This window comes from Seriola dumerili, unplaced genomic scaffold (genome assembly GCF_002260705.1).
Source record: "Seriola dumerili isolate Sdu_G_001 unplaced genomic scaffold, Sdu_1.0 BDQW01011694.1, whole genome shotgun sequence".
NCBI classification, from domain to species: domain Eukaryota; kingdom Metazoa; phylum Chordata; class Actinopteri; order Carangiformes; family Carangidae; genus Seriola; species Seriola dumerili.
The window spans coordinates 32,267-51,427 of NW_019185949.1; the positions used below are offsets into that span (position 1 = coordinate 32,267).

At 42.2% G+C, this 19,161-nt stretch overlaps 4 protein-coding genes across 6 annotated transcripts in view; 1 reads left to right on the top strand and 3 right to left on the bottom strand.

Moving 5' to 3' along the window:
* Nucleotides 1–3,637, bottom strand: part of lonp1 (lon peptidase 1, mitochondrial) — a 12,092-nt gene extending 8,455 nt beyond the window's left edge. For both annotated transcript variants that reach the window (XM_022770069.1, XM_022770070.1), the window contains exons 1-4: nucleotides 2,782–3,637; nucleotides 2,074–2,162; nucleotides 1,101–1,220; nucleotides 788–953 (exon numbers count right to left, since the gene is read on the bottom strand). In XM_022770069.1, coding sequence (XP_022625790.1) covers nucleotides 788–953; nucleotides 1,101–1,220; nucleotides 2,074–2,162; nucleotides 2,782–3,336 — 930 coding nt within the window. In that variant the 5' untranslated portion in view covers nucleotides 3,337–3,637. The remainder of the gene's footprint in view (nucleotides 1–787; nucleotides 954–1,100; nucleotides 1,221–2,073; nucleotides 2,163–2,781) is intronic.
* A 680-nt stretch (nucleotides 3,638–4,317) lies between these two features.
* On the bottom strand, nucleotides 4,318–9,019 carry LOC111240095 (radial spoke head protein 6 homolog A-like). The gene is made up of 7 exons (XM_022770072.1): nucleotides 8,305–9,019; nucleotides 7,288–7,510; nucleotides 6,731–7,012; nucleotides 5,541–5,990; nucleotides 5,306–5,450; nucleotides 4,657–4,774; nucleotides 4,318–4,549 (listed from the first exon to the last, which is right to left on the bottom strand). The coding sequence occupies exons 1-7, from the start codon at nucleotides 8,409–8,411 to the stop codon at nucleotides 4,318–4,320; spliced, it is 1,557 nt and encodes a 518-aa protein (XP_022625793.1). The 5' UTR covers nucleotides 8,412–9,019.
* Nucleotides 9,020–9,253: 234 nt separating this feature from the next.
* On the bottom strand, nucleotides 9,254–14,429 carry dohh (deoxyhypusine hydroxylase). 2 transcript variants are annotated; one of them, XM_022770074.1, is made up of 6 exons: nucleotides 14,332–14,429; nucleotides 13,443–13,549; nucleotides 12,621–12,788; nucleotides 12,118–12,194; nucleotides 11,231–11,486; nucleotides 9,254–10,560 (listed from the first exon to the last, which is right to left on the bottom strand). In XM_022770074.1, the coding sequence occupies exons 2-6, from the start codon at nucleotides 13,546–13,548 to the stop codon at nucleotides 10,250–10,252; spliced, it is 918 nt and encodes a 305-aa protein (XP_022625795.1). In that variant the 5' UTR covers nucleotide 13,549; nucleotides 14,332–14,429; the 3' UTR covers nucleotides 9,254–10,249. The 2 variants fall into 2 exon arrangements, with proteins under 2 accessions (XP_022625795.1, XP_022625794.1); XM_022770073.1 differs by having other exon boundaries at nucleotides 13,443–13,552.
* A 1,681-nt stretch (nucleotides 14,430–16,110) lies between these two features.
* On the top strand, nucleotides 16,111–16,932 carry LOC111240093 (protein HEXIM-like). Its single transcript, XM_022770068.1, has one exon. It carries the CDS (start codon nucleotides 16,111–16,113, stop codon nucleotides 16,930–16,932), a length of 822 nt encoding a protein of 273 aa, XP_022625789.1.
* Nucleotides 16,933–19,161: the final 2,229 nt, after the last annotated feature.

The window sequence follows — 19,161 nt, forward strand, 5'->3', positions numbered from 1 at the left end:
AGTTCGGGGACACCAAGGCAAAACTAGCAAACACCCCGGCCCCAGACTACACATGAAAGCATCATCATTATTCAGCTGGAGCCTCGGACAGGCTCAGAGAATAAAGTCTGAACAAACCCTGGATGTGGAGTTCAAACTTTATGCAACACAACTTCACTCAGTAAATCTGCTCCGAATGAACTAGATCAAACGCACAGAGACAAACGCTCTCTTCAGCACCAGATCATTATCCGTCAGCTGTCAGTCACATGAGTCACTGTCAGGTTTGTTTACATCAGATCAGCTGTAGGCCGCATGCAGTGACAGAAACAGTACCAGTAACAGAACAGATAGAAACTCAACTTTCCCAACAAACAGGAAATATGTTGCCATGGATACGGTGAGTTAACTTGTTTGTTTACATTTTGGAAAATAAAGTTTAGTGAATGATCTATGTTTAACTTCCTGTTTGTTGTGAACCATTGATGATCTGACCACTATCACTGATCACTGACTGAGGAGCTTCTTCTTCTCTGGTGTCTGATCAGATCAGTGGAGGTTTGTTTACAGTGGTGTTTTCATGTCTGTGTGTTCGTCTCTCACTGAATCATGACTCTGATTTCTGTCTGATGTGAGTTTCAGATGTTTTTGGTAAATAATGTGAGTGTTGGATGTTGATATTTGATGATTTGTTGAATGATCTTATTCATCTGATTTGGTTTGGAGATCAGTTTGAGTGTTTTGATACGATATGTGAATAAATGTAAACAGTAATATAAAACATGAGGAGCTCTCGGAGGTTACAGACCGTGTCCTCCAGCTGCTCTGCCAGAGGCCCCGGTTGGTCCTTGCGGCTGCGTTTGGTTTTGCGTCTCGGCGCAGGTTTGGGGTGGGACTCCGGCTCAGACTCTGACGACACGGGGGGCGTCACATCCTCCTCGGGCTCCACCTCCAGCTGCCTTGTGATCCGGATCCTGACGGGCCAGAGAGTGTACTGTTCATATAGCTGAGGTCTACACAAGCTACAGGCAGTGGCGTGCCGTGGAGAGCAGAGTCTACACATTTTCATTCACCACAAACCACCAGAATAATTCTCACAATTCAGCAGAGGGGTTTCTAACCTGCGATGGCCCATGACAATCATCCTCAACTTGTCTCCCAGGTCCTGCATCTCATGAATCTGAACAAAGGTCCCTGTGGAGTAGACGGCATCCAGAGACTCCACCACATCGGACTCGTTACTGCGACAGACGGAGACACTCGTTACTACAAACACATAACACCGGACAATTTGAAATACTCCACAGACTCTGTTACTCTGAGGTGAAAATACACAACACAAATCCAAACATATCACCCGTGTGAGATAAGTGACATTCCTCAGAGTCGGGTCTTTCTCGTAGCTTCGTACTTCGGCCCAAAGTTTCACCTGTTTGTTTAAGTATCTCGGACATTATTAACACTTCGTTAATCTGAAACACGAAGAGCGTTAACTGCAGCAACAGTTCCTCTCCTTCTGCCTCATCGCAGCAGAAACAAGCAGCTTCGTGACCTTTCAACAAGTGCGTCCCGGCCGGGTTCGTCACTTTTCATTGTCCCCTGGAAACACCTCTGTTGTGTTGTGAGTGTTTGCAGCTCACGTGTTGTCACATTGGTGAAGATGTTTTCTGGATTTGCTCGTGTTTTCTAAAGATGCAGTGCGTTGAGCTCTCGTAGCTCCTTCATCTGTGTTATGTTTCCACTCTTGGATTCAGCACTTACAATTCAAATGTATTTTTATCCATTTTCATTTAGTGTAATTATTTAATTACTTGTTCACTTATGTATTTATCTTAGATAACGTTCAAATCCATATACCTATATATCACCTGTTTTATACCTGCAACATTAATATAATTCTAGCAGCACTGGTACAACAGTTTTCTGTACGTACAACTTTCCTCGGCTCAATAAAACATATTTTAAATAGAGAGACATGCACAGTGGGCAGCGTGTCACGTCCCGCAGCGCAGTTCACTGATTCCTGCAGAGTGAAGTGGATCACATCGTATTTTAAACTGATCTGCAGAACAAAGAGCGAGTTTTCAAACGTACTTGTCGTCTCTCTTCAGGAAGACTCCGGCATACGGCTGAGCCAGACGCACCTTCCTCCTCAACAGCTCCATCAATGCTTTGTTCTTCACCTGAAAGACACACACACACACGCACGCACGCACACATGCATGCACGCACGCGCGCACACACACACACACACACACACCAGGTTAGAGCTGTGGTCTTGGCCTGAAATATCAGATTTCCCCATGTGTATTATAGTTCACTGATCATTCTCTGTGTGGGTAGGTGTAGAAATGGCCACACAACAATTTTTCCAATTTCCTGATTAAATAAAGCGCCAAATAGAGAGAGTCCACTGATCAATCACGTGGAGGAAGATCATGTGCAGAGGACAGATAAGAGACGTGGAAGTCAACAGTCTCTTTTAATAAAACCTTAATAAACAGCTGTGTGTCATTAGCTGTCTGCAGTGTCCCTCCACAGGCTGTAACTCTGGCCTGACCAAGCTGCACACACATATTTAAATCAACCAGTGACGAGTCATTATAGTTTAATTAAACATCCTGACTCATTATGTTTCACTGTTGTATTACACATGTAAAAAGTGGAGGTTTCGTCGTCCCTGGGGGAGCTATGACCCCCCCCCCCTGCATCCAGGTCTGACCTCCACAGGGTCTGAAGAGCGATTTTGTAAGATTGCATCATCTCGGATCTTTCGCGTCCATGAGCCGTGTTCTTCCTCACCTCTATGATCTTGATGAAGCGGGGGAACACCGGGTTCCTGCTCACGGCGATCATCGGCACATTGGGAAACACCTCCGGGACCATCATGGGGGTGAGAGCCGTCATCTGAGCTCCGCTGTACGGCACTCCACCATCTCCCCCTGACTCCTCTCCGCCGGAGCCCGCACTGTCCCCGCCGTCCTCCCCGGAGAAGCCTGCGCCGCTAGCCTGGTTCCCGAACATCCTATCCTGGAGCATGTAGGGTCGAGAGGCCGGTGTGAGGAGCCCGGTTTGCCAACGGAGAACAGCACCGCCCCGGATCCACCGGTGCGGTCTGACGGTGAGCCTGCAGCCAGCTGTCATTGCTGTGCTGACTGGGATGTGAGAGCAGCGGCCGGCGCTGGTTCTCAGTGAGGTCCCGGTGCTGGTGTAGAGCCGCGGGGGCTGGAGCCGGCTCAGGGCCGAAGGACCGGTGTGGGGGCCGCAGCTGCTGCCGGACCAGTTCAGCTTCACAACAAGAGCCGAGTTTCTGTGCAGCTTTCTACCAGCGCCCAGCATCTTCATGCAGGCAGCCATGTTGATCTGGAGCTTTCTACAGCGTGTGACCGACCTTCTTCCGTCAACGTTTGATGACGTAGTGTTGTCTGCATAACTTGATGCAACGTTTCAAGGATAATGTGTACTTTGCAATTACGAAACTGAGAGTATTTGTCATTTATCTAATGAATCTATTAAACATTTTTGTTTATATATAGAATATTATAAACCACACATACAACAATTCAAAATAATAATTGGACACTAAATTGATTCATTACATGGACTAAACAATAAAGCAATAAAAACATTTTTCCCTGTAATATCTGTTTTCTTTCATGGCATATGTTGCATTTATTTCCTTTTATTGTATTTGCATTTGCATTTGCATTTTATTTGTATGTATTGTTCATATTTCACTATGTATCTTACTTCAGAAGTTATGATTGTGTCCTCCATTTTCAATGTTTAATGGTTTTAATAAGATGAAATGGAAAATGTTTTGAATAATAAAGCATTTGGGAAAAGAAATACTTCAAGGATGAGCAAATTTGTTTCTCAGATACGTTGGGAAAAGGTTTGAATGCTGCCCCACAGATTCACAGAAGTTTGTAATAATTTTTCCCTTAAATGGGAATATGTGTTGTTTTGTTTCTATGGCCCAAATACTGAAGGTGACAATACGTTTTATTTAATAAATCTTAAATAATTTATAATAAAATCCAATAAATTTCACATCCATAAGTTAAGAGTAAGTTTTCAAATAATATTCTTCCCTGCTTTGATAATAGAAATTGAAAAATATATTTCTAGAAATACAAATAGAAAATCAATTAAGACATGTACTGTTTGCTTACATTATATTATTTTTGCTTAACATACACCTTAAATTTAATATTGAACTGCATTTACTTGAATTTACAACATCAAGCCAGTAAACTGATTTATTTAATTACAAATAAATACTTGAGAGATTAATTGTAGATTTTTTTAATGTTCTAAATGTTTTAAACTGTTTTCTTAGTCATCATCTTCCTCCTCCTCTTGGTCTGTGTCCTCCATCTCCTCCTGGGCAGCTTGCTGCTCCTCTAAAGCTTCTCTCAGCGCCTGCTCCTCCTCCAGTGTTGGGTCCACGGCCTCTGTGATTTCTGGTCCGCTGGGATGTTCTTTCTGTGGCAGCGGGGGGGCGGGCGGGCGGTAGCCTTCTCCTGCATACTTCAGACCCCATCCAATATATATGTTCTCAAACTTCCTGAATAAAGAGACAACATGTGCTTGTTTGTAAATTGCAAAATTGCCTTCAGCATACTGTGAGAAATCAGACACAGGAAGTCAGACTATTCTGATGTTTTCACTTACTTTCCACAAGCATATGCGTGCGCTCCCGGCCAGAGGTTAGAACGCAGCACAGCGACTGCATGCTGAGAGGTGAGAGTGGAGGACATCTTGGAGGTCCAGGGAGGGATGTTGAATATTTCTGAGAGACACAAATAATGAAAAGATTTTGATTCCTTCCAAGGACATAGGTTTTGTTACAGAAAGGGAGGCACAATGAAGTCAGATCCCGACTTACACCCTTGACCGGTCGCCAGTCAGTCACACCGCTGTCACCTAGAGACAATGATTCACACTCACGTTCACACCTACTGGTAACTCAGAGTCACCAGTTGATCTAACCTGCAACGATTTCTCATCTCTTCAGAACTTCTGAACCCTTACACCACAGAGGGGTCACTTATGTCATCCAACCAAAACCTGACAACCAGGTGCCAAATTAAAAACCAAAGGTGACTGTGCTTTTGCTCCCCTGGCACCCAGACTCCTGAAAAATCTCACTGTTGACTGTTTTTAACAACCTTTAAAAACTCACCTCTTTAGGATGGCCTCTCCATAATATTCAATAATTCAACCAGAGAACACTGTTTAAGAGACTTTGGTGAGATTTAAAAGGTATTTAAAATAAATAAAGCCCTTCTGAACCCCCTCATGTCCAAAGGCAAAGACTGACCTGCATCTTGGGAGAGGGGAGTGAGCAGGGGGGGTCCAACTTCTGGCTCAGGCTCATCAGGCTCCTCTTCTTTCTCCTCAACCTCTCCGTCCTCGTTCGACTCTTCTCCTGGTTTCACAGCCAGGTTTATCCAAGTACAGCGGCCCTAAAGCAGTCCATACTCACACATTACATACGCACACGGACACATCAGCTGAGAAGATGGTCCGTGTACATGCTTTGATCAGACTCGTACCTGCGGCAGGATGTGCTGAACATGATGCACCCACGAGGACAAAGACTCAGCCATCTCAGAGACTGAAACGCCCTCAAAATCAGGATTCGTTTCATAGGTGTCCCCTGGTGCCTCCTCTTCCTCGTCACCTTCCTCCTCCCTAGCCTGGTAAAAGCCCCGGGGGCTGACCTGTGTGCCGGCGGAGATCCGAGCAATCTGTGCTCTCAGATAGTTGGCTTCGTTCCCGGGAAAAGGCGGGTAGCTGTTGACCGGTGCGTCCAGCCTCCCGGTGAAGAATTTACGGATCTGGCGAGCGACAGTGATCTGCACGGGAGTGACTGGAGGGAGCTTTACCCAAGGAAGACCAGGCTCTTTGCACACATAGTAAACAAACTTGTTAGCTCCTGTTCCTATGGCATCCTTCGGCACCACTGGCGGGGGTTTGTAGGTTGACAGAGGAAGTGGATCCATCTGAAAATAAACACAAGAAAAACGACTTTACTTCTTTACCCTTGAAAAGATTATGGGACTCTCTTTTTAAATATCAAAAGACTTAATTCATCAAAATAAAATTCTATTTCCTCGTCATCACTGTGTGAAACATTGTAAATAGAAGATAGAATCAAACAGTCTTACATCGGATGCTAGGTGGAGCAGGAAGCCAATGCAGTGAACAGAGAACAGGAGTGCTGTGAGAAAACTTCTATACTGGAATGACCAGCACCTGGTTGAGCAGCAGGAGGGATGATGTCTTACAGGAGGACTCAACAGGAGCGCTACAGGAGTGAGGAAATAATGCTCACATTTCCTTGACCTTCCTGGTAATTAAGGGTCAATGGTTCCTGGAGATATTTCATATTAAAAGCCTATCAGAAAATGAGAGCATTATTTCCTTTGAGCTGATTTGTGGCTTGAAACATCCACAGAAAGTGGTTGATGGTAGATTAAGAGCGATACAAGAAAAAAACAGCAGTAGATGAAAACAGCTTTTGTCTTAAAAACAGAGTGTGAGCAGCAGAGTGGTTGTTGTACTGATGGAATTCTTGATTGAAATGAAAAGGGTCTTAATAGAATAAGATCAATATACTGTTAAAGCATTGAAACAATGGCCTGGTTCTCTCTACGGCCGCGGTAAATAAAGACCCCTGTCACAATTTGAGAATGAATGAAGATTATCTGGTACCTTGATTGACTACTTTCCACTTACTCACCTCATTCTCCTGAACCTCAGCCTCTGTCTCCTCTTCCACAGCCGCTTCATCAACCATTTGCTCTTCCACTTCATCGCCCTCTCTGTACTCAGCTTCAGCAACAATATAGTTGCTCTGCAATCCCAGAATCTTGCCCCACAGTCGGCAGCGCAGGAGCGCCTGCGACTCGACAAGCTGCTTGAGTGCAAGAAAGATCCTCTGCATCTCCTCTCTGCCCAGACCCACTCCAGCCTGCTCCATGTAGAAGCAAATCTCACTCACATTAGGAAGAGGTGTTTCCACCTGACGAAGAACAATAAACAGTGTTTATAGTATATATATATTTACACATACAATTTACTATTGTATGTGTAATGACTATTTTTTGGATTTTTGCCCTTTGTTTGTTTTTGACACCTGCCACACATGAAAATAGTCAATAAAATGCTGTTGAAATAACAGTGATATGTAACCTGTTGTCATTACATGTCTAAACAACATGTCACTTTTAAACCAAATGCCCTCTCCCCTTCAAATCACCAACACAAATGTAGAATTTAGGTGTATGAAGCCAATACCAGTTCATCATCATGGTCAGCGTCTTCTGGCTGTGAAAACAGCAGCCGTTGCTGTTCAGCCAGCAGCTCAGCAGCTGTGGCCTCTGGGAGCTCTCGCAGAGAGCTTTGCTTGTCTTCAAATAAATCCCGCTTCACATCACGGCTCATATCCTCGATCACGTCCACCACGTTCTGTGGTTCCTCATCCAGCACCTTTATTAGTAAACAGGTGAGGTGGTCATAGCTGGAACATTAAAGGACAACACCAATGATGAATTCCTGAGCGTTGGACCATCTTTTGGTCATTGTAGAGAATGAATACCAGGAAATGATATTCACACATACAAGCAAATACATATAATATAAATTTACTAATGTATATGTATCAGTACAGGCATTTTCCACAGAAAGTGGCATTTTGTATTGTGACTGCATATAGTCACAACGAATCTCTCAGTTAGTATATGATGAAAATCCAAATAAACAGCAGCACAGTTTTAATGAAACTATTAAGTGAGTAATATTATGCCAGTTTAGATGGTTTCCAATGTCAGCAGAGGACACAGTCACTGAAATCAATTATTTCCATTTCCAGCTTAGTGAGTCAGAAAATATTCAACAATGTTGATAATAATGTTGCTTAAATGTTTACATCATTTAGGCAACGATGCCAAATAATTGCTGTTGTTTCTCAAATGTGAGGATCTCTGCATTCAGTGTTTAAAGTTTATTTACTCCACAAAGTTATCAAGACAACTCAACAGAGGAGAGTAAATCTGCTTCTCGAAACAGTTGAATAACTTTTAACGGCTAAGCTTGACACATTTTAACGGCATCATGAAATTTAAATAACATAATGGGATGTTGTTTTGTGTGAGGGATTTATTTAAATATTTTTTCCTGAGGCAACAGCTTCCAATCTCGTGTTTTGAATATAGCTACTGCCAATGCACTTTAACTATCAACCAGACAAGCTAGCAGCTACGAGCTAACACCGTAATACACACGCACACGCACACACACATACACAGTTCTCACAGGTTCAGGTTGCTTTTCGTGCTGTTTTTCATCATGAAAGCCTTGAAGGAGGCGGCAGAGTGTCGTCTCTGTTGACTGCTGTCTTGGTTTCCGTCCGCAGTGTCCATCGTTTCTCTGTTTTTTCTAAATCCGTGTCTGAACGTTTATCTTTCAACGGCAGCAACAGGTTAGCTAACCTTAACAGCCTCACTGAGTGGTAGCATAGAACCAAACTTCACCGGTTGCTGTGGTAACGGTAGCAGTATGGTTGCTAGGCTCGCGAGGGCGCTGCAAATCCAGGAGCGAAAAAAAAATTAAAATAAGGGCAAAACAAAACAAAAACAGTAAATGGAAATGAATATCTCGATACATAATTGATAATAGGCTGTTCTTATGTAGCCAAAAAGGTGTTTTTAACGTAACCTTTAAATATTTACCTGCAAATACATGAGTACCAAGTGTTTGTTGGTATTTGCCAGTTGGATGTGAATTAAGATAAATTAAAATATATTCAAGATAAATTAAAATTCAGGACAAAAATTTATCATTTGAAGATAAATTGAAATTTCACAACTTCACCTTCTAGATCTAACAAAACAAAATCACCAGATGTGACAAAGTACACATCTCCATTACTTAAATCAACTTATAGATAGTCCTGGTCAAATATTATAATTACAAATACAAGTGAAAGTTGTTGAGTCAATTTTTTACTTGACTTAAAGTATTGGAGTACTTGCTTTTAAAAATACTTAAGTATTCAAAAGTATATTTTTTATGTCAACATGTTGTTTTTGTGTTTTCTTTACTGTGTCACTTGTCTCAAAGTGTATGTGCAATAACATTTAATGTGACAACAATAATATCAGGTACCCCAGCTAGGAAAACATCAGTGTGCAGATGTGCAAGTAAAAATCCCTCCCACATTGTCACTGAAGGCATAAAAAGACTTCAGACATCAGATGACATAAATGTTTACAGCATAATTTTAATTTACATACAGTACACACCTGACTGTAAATGATAACGGATACAAATTAAAATGAAAACCTGTGTTCAACAGTAGCCTAGTCATGAAGCAGCCAGAGGAACATGAGAGATTAAGGCTCAACTACTATTTCACACAGCTAATCTGTGCAGCAGAATAAAGTTTGAATTAACTCCTGTGGTACTTCCAAACATACTGTAAATCCACAACAGAGGCAGATAGATCTCTGGCTTGTCTTAATTATCAACCACAGAATGAACTGATATCAGATTGTGCAGCCTGGATCTGAACCAATGCTTAAATTTAGAACCAGTCCATGTAGCACTGTCTCATCTCCCTTCTGTTGGACTGTGTACAAAAAATACTAAGAATTGAGAAAGAGCAAAGAAACACTTGGGAGGAAAAGCTTTTTAAGTTGAACTCATCACATCAGTCTGTCAGGCCTTTAACCTTCAGCAGTTTCCATAAAACTGCAAATGATCACAGAGAAGTAAAGTAACATAAAACACTCCTGGGTGTGTTGGGAAATTATCCTTAAGCTGTTACACAACAGAAAATACACAGATATAGTGAATATACACTATGTATTACTGTCACCAGCCGGTTGTTGGGGGGAAAAAACGCAAATAAGACACATTGAAAAAAACTATTGCAGCCGAGTGGTGCTGCATCTGACTGCAGTGTTATCTGGAGGGGGGAAAAACACAAAGACTCTGCTCCTTCTTGTCCCCGAACACAGCCACACCCCCCACCCCCCACAGCTAAGAGCTCACTCTCGCAGCTCGACAACTTTAACAGTTTCATGTTTGTTTTATGTGCTGAGTATCTGTCACACAGTGAAGCTTCATCCCGCAGTATCCTGTAGTTTTATAGACAGCACTGTGGTGTCCAGGTGTCTCTGTGGTGTAAGGTATTAAAATAAGACAGAGTTTAAAGAAGAGATTTGAGTGAAAGCTCCTTCAGTTGCGATATTGACCTTTAACCCTGTAACCTGACCAGTTCATCTGCATACTGGAACTGGTCACTGTTTTCATACTCCAGCATATCCAGAGCGACCTCGCAGCTCTCCTTGACGACACGTTCTCTATCTCCACGGTAACGCTGCAGTACGGCCAGACAGTCGTCTTTGCCGATGGAGCCGAGAGCCTCTGCCGCCTCGTGCCGGACCATGGGGTTCTCACCGGATCGTTCCAGGGCCGCGCACAGGGCCGGGACCGCTGCCGGGTGCTGCATCTGACCCAGGACGTAGCCGATCTCATGACGGAACAGAGCACTAGAGCACTGCAGGCCTGCAGGCAAACGTCACAAGAGAGGGTCACACACTGAGAGCAGGCTGCACGTACGACATGTAGGATTTACCAATGTCATCGCGTGCAGTGTGTGTGTGTGTGTGTGTGTGTGCGCGCGTGCACGTCAGTGTTGCAAGTATGATTATATGCAGTTATATACGTGAAACTGTGGCAGGGAAAATTAAATTTAATACTAATTTAATGCTACAAATAATGATAATCATAAGTTACTACATTAGTGGGAAAACAAATATCCTCTTCACTTTGGCAAAGACATGAGCTATCAGCGATCATTCGGATGATCGTCAATCACCAATATTGTCCATCGGCACAACCTCCGTCATCATTATTCCAGTGCTCTCAAGATTCAGTTCCGACCTGTTTTCCGGTGGAGAACTTGGCATTGTGCACTGAATGTGAATCAATTACCAGGAAAAATAAACATCATCTCCCATGAATGATATTAGCTCTGGTAGGACTCATAACTGGGGTCCAGTACTAGATCATATACAGAACACCACACTTGTGCGACCCACGTGTGATCCAGGACCATCATGTGTAGTATGATGGGGATTATTTGTCACTGTTATCAACGTTATCAGGGCTGAAGTTTCAGTTGTGACTGCAGTGATGCACAGATAAAACAGTAAGCCACAGTGTTGTAACCTACCATCTCCCAATGCCAGGGCAGCCTCCTCGTTGCCCAGGTTACGCAGGGCAAACATAGCGCGGTAGCGTTCGAAGAGCGGCAGACTCTCATTCAACAGGTTGGAGCGCAGCTCTGACACACTCTTGCTCACAGCTGGAGGGGCCGGGTCTACGGAGCAGTAGGGGTTCTTGTCTGTACTTCCATCCTCCAGCTGTTTCTCTCCTCCAATCTGCAGCCACTCCAGCCGACGAACAGCCAACTGACACGTTTCTGCAACCTGCAGGGTGGACAACCTCACATTTACAACAGGTTCACAATCAGACACGAGTCTTTTTTACACTTAATTGTTTTTATATGGATGTTGTGATTTCAGGGGAAATTTTAGGGATTCAAACACCAAAGATGAAGGAAACATCTTGGGATTATCTACATCATTATCATTATCATCATCAGGGTTCACACACATTTCTTTTCCATGACGTTAAACCAGTTTCCATGACCAACATTTAATTCTGTGTTAATTATCCTGAGAGATAAGATGATAATGTATTTGTCACTTTCTTTTAATTCTGGGTAAAAGACAAAAACAGGCTGATTTGTGCAGAGGTGTGACTCCACAGTTGGACTGCGTCTCGTAATGCAGCTGCTGCATCCTGCTCGTCAGTCCTCCCCAAATTAAGGCCGACATCTGCCTCACCATGTTTTTATTTCTCTGTATTTACAGTTCATAAATACTGCCACAGTAAACAAAAGTAACACGTTTAGCCGGCTCAAAATTAAATTGAGCTCTTTTAAAGGACTCCAGAAAAATATCCGCCCAGATTAGCCTTTCTTTGCATTTTTACATTGTGCAGTTGAACTGAGAATCTGATCTGGTGCCTCAGCATCTACATGCTGAGTGTTCCTACCTCAATGACAGGATCCTGACTGTACTCTTTGAGTAGGTCCAGGACTGCAGGATCACCAATTGCTCCTAGAGCCTCCCCTACAAACAGAGACACAGTCAGAGAGAGCTGAACAAGTCATCGAAATATTGTCGAAATCACAATATGGCCAAGATCCAAATCGCAGGACCTGCAATTTCTTTGATTAAGGTAAAATGTGTCACAAAACACCTTTAAAGACCACGACAAACAATCATATTCTACAGATGTAAGGGAACATGCTTATTTGGCACAGACCATCACTTTTGAATTTTTTATAAAATGAAATGCATAAATGACCATTCCCACTAAAATCGTGACTCGTATCACAATCACAATATCTGCCGAAATAATCACAAAATGACTTTTGTGTGCGCACTCGTTTGTTTGTGTATGTTCAAATCATCACAAGCATATGCACGTGTGTTGATGTAAAAAGAAAAACACTCTTTCACCCGCCCATAACGTGTGTGTGTGTGCATGTTTACCTGCTTCGTGCCGAACCATCGGTTCTTGCTGTGTGTCTTTGAGAACTGCAGTCAAAGAGGGAATGGCCTGTCTGTCCTGCATCTGCCCCAGGCAGTAGGCCAGCTCATGCTTCAGCAGGGCGGACTCATCAGTGAAGGCCTTACTGATCCACTCTATAGCTTCAGCTCCTGACACACGTCACAGCTTCAATCAGTTCACACAGTTAAACACATCACACAGATGTTCATCCTGAAGACAACCTGCCTCTGCCTCTGTCTGGATTTCATGGCTGAATACATCTCAACAAGTCAACAACAACAACAACAACCTGTCTGAGGTGTAAACAGTAGAGGACTGTCATAAACTCCCTTCCTTATTCTTGGTAGCTGTCTGGGCATTTCGTCCATTATTATACATTGTCCTGTTAGTCATTCATACACACTATGACTGAGTCATCGATATATATTCACTGTGTATCCGCTTCAGTGCCTGAACTGAACTGTCTCAGCTTGTAAACACAGGAACTAAAGAGGAAATTGCCCAAATTTACCACTGATATGTAGATCGGACCGTATTGTACAAACACATGATCAACCTCCCATGTTAAGTTGTGCCTGACCTGTGTTAAACCCAGGCTGGGAGCAGTATTACTGAAGGTTTTACTGTGCAGCTCCTCAAAACAGTAACTGATAAAATTGAGATCTGACAAGTTTTAGACCTAAAGGACACTTTGCCAATGTTGAGAGCAGTGCCAGAGCAAATTGGGCATCTGGCTATGACTTATACGAGAGTGATTTCTTATTCTCTAAAGCTCTAATGGACGTGTCGACGTTTTGTTTTACCTCCCAGGTTCTTCAGGGTGAATAAGGCTCTGAACCGCCGGGTCAGGTCCAGTCCTGGATCCACAAGAATCTGTCCTATTGCTGCCACCTGCTCGACACTGGCCATACTGCTGCACAGGAAGACAGATGTGTTTAGCTGTATGTCATTAGTTAATAAAATAAACTGAGCTAATCGACATTAACTGGTCACATGAGATAAAACATGCTATAACTCTTATGAGAGAATATTTACTGCTATTCTCTGTAAGTTTCATCATTCACAGGCAGATGATTGGACAGAATAAGTCAACATTTATCAACTAGACAATTTGACTTATTTTCCCGAAAATGTAAACCAATTTTGTATCTGCATGATAATATTACAAATTACAATATAAACATATAAATAAATATAAACATATCTAAAATATCCTTACTTATAAACATCAGTACGGATATCTAAATATTTCATTGTAATCATGATGAAAGATTGTATTAAAAATAATTACATAAGGTAATAAAACCAATGCTGAAAGCAATTAACTCTGTATCACAGTTACATTACATGAGACAAAACTCTTCATATATTGCAAATTAATTTCAAATATAAACTTTATTGACTTTAATTACAGCTTGTTCACTGGCACTGACTACCGATAACGAAGTGTTATCTTTAATTTATATATTAACCCCAGTCCACAGAACAGTTTTCCAGCCACGTTTCCAACTACAGAGTTTCATGACAGTACCAGCTGTGGTTATGAAAGGCTGAGCCGGCTGAAGCTAACTGTTAGCTTCCCCAGCTAAACCTTCAGCTAACTCCAGCTAAACATCCCTCACAAGTACACAACACGGGATTCACAAACACCGACACGGGACGGTGAAGAGAGCAGGACTTCGCGGTACTGACCTTCAGAGATTACAGGTGCCGTTCAACACAACTCTGATATGGGACTAACTCTGACAGCTGCCGCCGCTACACGAGTTTCACTCATGGATGTTATGAGAACTGCTACTTCCGCTGGCCGTGTTTCTTCTTCGTTAGTGTATTAGTGGTTGGCAAATTACTTCTGGGTGCATTACCGCCACCTAGCGTTCGGTGTGGACTAAATATCTACTCCAGTATTTACACCAAACAAAGACTTATAAATCATTATCTATACACTTTAATACCTGACTGACCACTTATTTTGTCCCTTTATTTTATTATTTAGTTTTATTCATTTATTTATTTATTTGCTTTCCTCTGACCTGCAATGTTCTCATTCTTATTGCTGCTTGCTCAGTTGTTTCTATTGTTTCTGCATTAATCCTGAATGTGATTTGTGCCTTTGACTGTAATAAAGATTGTGAACTTAAAAGAAAAGATCACTGAGAAAAAACAACCAAGGCAATAAATTAAAAAAGTCCAAATAAAAAAAATTAAGGGAATCAAATGAAAATAAAATAACTTGATACGCATATTTTGTTGATCTTAAATCTTAAATACTGTAGAAGGGGTCTCCAACAATTGTGACCTGAAGATTTTCTATTTTTAATAATATTACTGATATTTTGTTCTCCAATCTTTCTTACTGCATTCTTAATACAAACACTTCTCTCTCTGAATCACTTCTGACAATATAACAAAACAAGTTCCACTGTTTACAAGAACTGTAAAGCCCAGTATGGCCTGTCCCTAATCTTGTAATAAGTCTCTCCTCTTTCACCACATCGTAAAAAGCACTAAATATGTTGCAGTTTACTTGCTCTTGTAATATGGTTATCATGTAGGTCTACTTATAATAAAACCATATAAAAAAATCTTATACATAAACACAGTTATATTGAGTACAGCTGCAGTTCCACTCTGTCACAGTCTGAGGTCAAACATGTTGAATTAAATGGTATGTGGTGCCCTCATCCGTCCCACTCTCAGCACTGCACCTTAGATTTAAACAAACTAATAAATGCAGGGAACAACCTACTTCTGACTGACTGACTGACTGACCGTAGAACCTGTGGAATAAAAAGCTTGAAGAATATGATACGAAGTTAATAAAATGAACTAAAACACACAGACACAAAAAAAAAATACAGTTGAGTGAATAAAAGACAGATATTGTTGTTTTTTTTATTTATTTCTGAGCTGTTCAAACATTAAGCAGCACAACATGACTGACAGTGTAGGCGTTGGCTGTGATTAGTTTTCCTCCATGAACAGAGTTTACGGTCTATCCCCTTTTCAAAATAAAATAAAATTCATTCCACTGACTAAAAGCTCCGCTTCAAAGTAACATAATGTAATGTAATAATGTCAAAAGTAATATTTGTCTTTTAAATGAGTCACAAGTTTCCAATAATAATAACACTCGCGTAAAGTACAGATACTGGAAAAACAACCTGGTCACCTGTTAGCTATTGATCATCAGAAAAAACTTAATAGTTCCCACAGAGAAATGCTTTGTAACAGCTGATCAAGACTTTGGAAGTAAAATTAAACAGGAAGAAACAGCCAACAACACAAGAAACAGCCAACAATCAGGAGTGTCATGGAAACAGAGTGTTACTGTTCTGAAGTTTACTTTTGCTTTAGTTGGTTTTTAAACGTAAACACTCAGATTCTCATCAGGGACTTCCACGCACAGTTTCCAGAGCAGAAGCATCATCTATTAATGTGCTAAAGGAGCAATCAGAGCGGTTCGGCAGGATGACAGAGCAGACCCGTCACCTGTACACTTCAGGCGGTTTATCACGGGGGAGCAGGGATAATCTCTCAGCCAGCAGCCGAGAGACGGACGTGGGCCAGCGGCAGCCCCGGGCGGAGAACTGTGGGCAGGAGGTGGAGGTGTGCCCTGCCTTAACAGCAGGGAACAAGCCCCCGAAACCCCCGACTGCAGCTCAGCCTCACCAGACACCCGATGTTCAGGCAGCGCACAAGGGTGGTCACATCTCACAGGAGGAAAACTGCGAATACAAACCACCGCAAGAGACTTTGAGTTTGTACATGGACTCTGACACTGACTTAGAGGTGCGTCTGTGCAAGAAGAAACACAGGCGCAAGAAACCCAGGAAGAGGCGTAAATGGAAGCCTTATCACAAACTGTCCTGGGAGGAAAAGAAAGCCAAGGATGAGAGAGAGACGGCCAGGGCCATTCGGATAAGAGAGGAGATGTTCGCCAAAGGGCGCCCAATGGCCCCCTATAACACCACACAGTACCTGATTGACACCAATTACCATGGGGAGCCCGACCTCAGCACCGGTGTCAGGTGGCCCTCAGGGGTCGGTGGCTGCACGGAGGACCATAGAGGCGGCGACGGCATTAGGAGGCCCAGGAACGCAAGCAGGGAGTTTCTCCAGAGAGAATATTCCCGAGACCTAGAGACGTACCAGGTCGAGAGGCTGCAGAGTCTGACCAAGCAGGAGCTGGTGTGGGAGTACCTGGAGCTGCAGAGGTGCATGTCCCGGATGGAGGAGGAGAACAACCTGCTGAGGTGCGCCATGGCTCCCTGGTGCAGCTCAGAGAGCTGAAAACACTGAGGGCCCCAAACAGCTCCTTCTGAACCAGCCAGTGACTACAGGGCCCAAGGTTGTTACCAGCTGGAGGACATCATATGAAAGAAAATACATGGGACTACTGCATTTAAAATTACATATAAAAAAAAAGAAATGTAAATATTCAGAAATGAGACTATTTATTTGAATTTGTATTATCTTCACAGGCCTATTCAGGATTCAGCACGTGTGTGTGTGTGTGTCATATATAATCATTATGTCAGGCCAATATAATGATATAACAATAAGAGGCATCAAAACAACACTTTTATTATTATAATACTTAAACATAATTTAACTTAAGCAATATTTCATATGCAGGACTTTGTAATGGAGTATTTTTACATTGCTTCTTACATTGCTTAATGCTTCTTCCACCACCTGCTACTGAAAGTACCAGCTTTTAGCCTTACTGAAACATGTTGCTTGATGACACTTCTTCAAAGATTAACAACTTATTCTCTGTCGGTTGATCCATCTGGCTCACATGTGTTGTGGCATTATTTGTAGGCCTACATGACAACCACATTACAAGGTTTACCCACATTACATATTTTTCATAAGATTGAATACTACATGAAACGGCTCTGTAGTTACCGGACCAGTGGAGGACAAAGGGCACATTCGCCTACACAGCCAGGTCAGCCCAAATCACCACTTAGATAGATGGGGTGGCAGGGTAGATAAGGCAGATAGGATAGATAGGGCTGATAGAGTAGATAGGGTAGATAGGCCACAAGCCAAATAATTCTTCCAGCCACAGCTGCCATTGCAGTTCTCAGGTGTCCCATCATTACATCATGATGAAATGTAATGATTCGTGTGTCACTCATTTTGACTTACCAACCCGTCACACTAACATGTTTTGTCTATAAACAATGTACTGTTGCTTTTCAATGACATCATAAAAAGGAAATGACATCATTTGAGGCTTTGGAGCAGCCAGGAACAAAATCCGGTAAGTTCTGATTGGCACATAACAAATGTCTAAAAAGCTGGTCTGTACTCTCAGGATGAACTGGAAGTAGTTTTCTGGCATCATCATCATCACCACCACAGCCCATTTCAGAGCTAAGGAAGTACATGCAGTCTCCTTTGTCCGTACATGAGCTCCTCCTTCTGTTGCCAGTGGTCATTCAGTTTTCAGTGTGGACACCTTTGAATGACAGTAAAAGACAAATAATTAAGTTCAAACATGGTAAAGACATATATCAGCTGTCATGACAGTCTGCTTCAGTTCAAGACTGTTGTGTAAGAATTTACAGTATTAAATGACAAACGCCTACAAGATAATGTTCTTCTATACATTGTGTATTGTACTCAATACAATACGATACCAGCGAGAAGAAGAGACGGAAAATACGTTAATGAGATGAACCTGAATGTTTTGCTGCATGTAGGAAAATTCTACCAGCGACTTATTTTTTTCTAAGAACATGACGCTGAGTTAATTGTTAAACTATATTTCTCCTTGTCCTGCAAATGTTTGCATGTTTGGTACCGGGTACGGTTAGCATAACAAACACGAAGCTATCAGCTAGCTAGCCAACTACCCAGGTTAGCAAAGTACATCCGTTATTCACATTAACTGTAATATTTATTTGGATGTTCACTGTCTCCCGTTTTCCGCTCAAAACACGTAGGAAAAAACGCTCTAGCTTTTAAGGAGCATCATACACGTTAAAACTGTAGGACGTTCAGAAAATAAACATTTACTTACCAATAAAACGGTACATCAGCGTCTCTACAGTCTGTTAGTGCCGAAGAAAGAGCCATAATTACTGTGAACAGAAAACTCATTAAAACTAAAAAACTGACGAAAAGACCGTCGGTGAAAAATTCCTCCTCTTCCGACAAATGTAGAGAAAACAATAGAAAATTTAACACAACTGACTCTAACGATACACATACATCCCAGGCTCTCCTCCGGTGACTGACCTCCCGACCTACTGTGTCCGCTTATCGATCATTGCAGACTAGGCATGTCAATCAAACAGGTACGCCCCCCAAAATAACTGATTTTAAGGCCTAATATCTCATTAATTAGATGATTATTTCAGACCGGAAAACTGAACGAAAGTTGTGCATTTAGCTAATGACACAAAATGACTTTTGAAATTGATTGACTGAGTATTTTATTAGAGACGTTGGCGTTTATTGAATGGGTGTGTATTGGAGCCAGAGGTTTGTGGAGCCCGCCCCTAG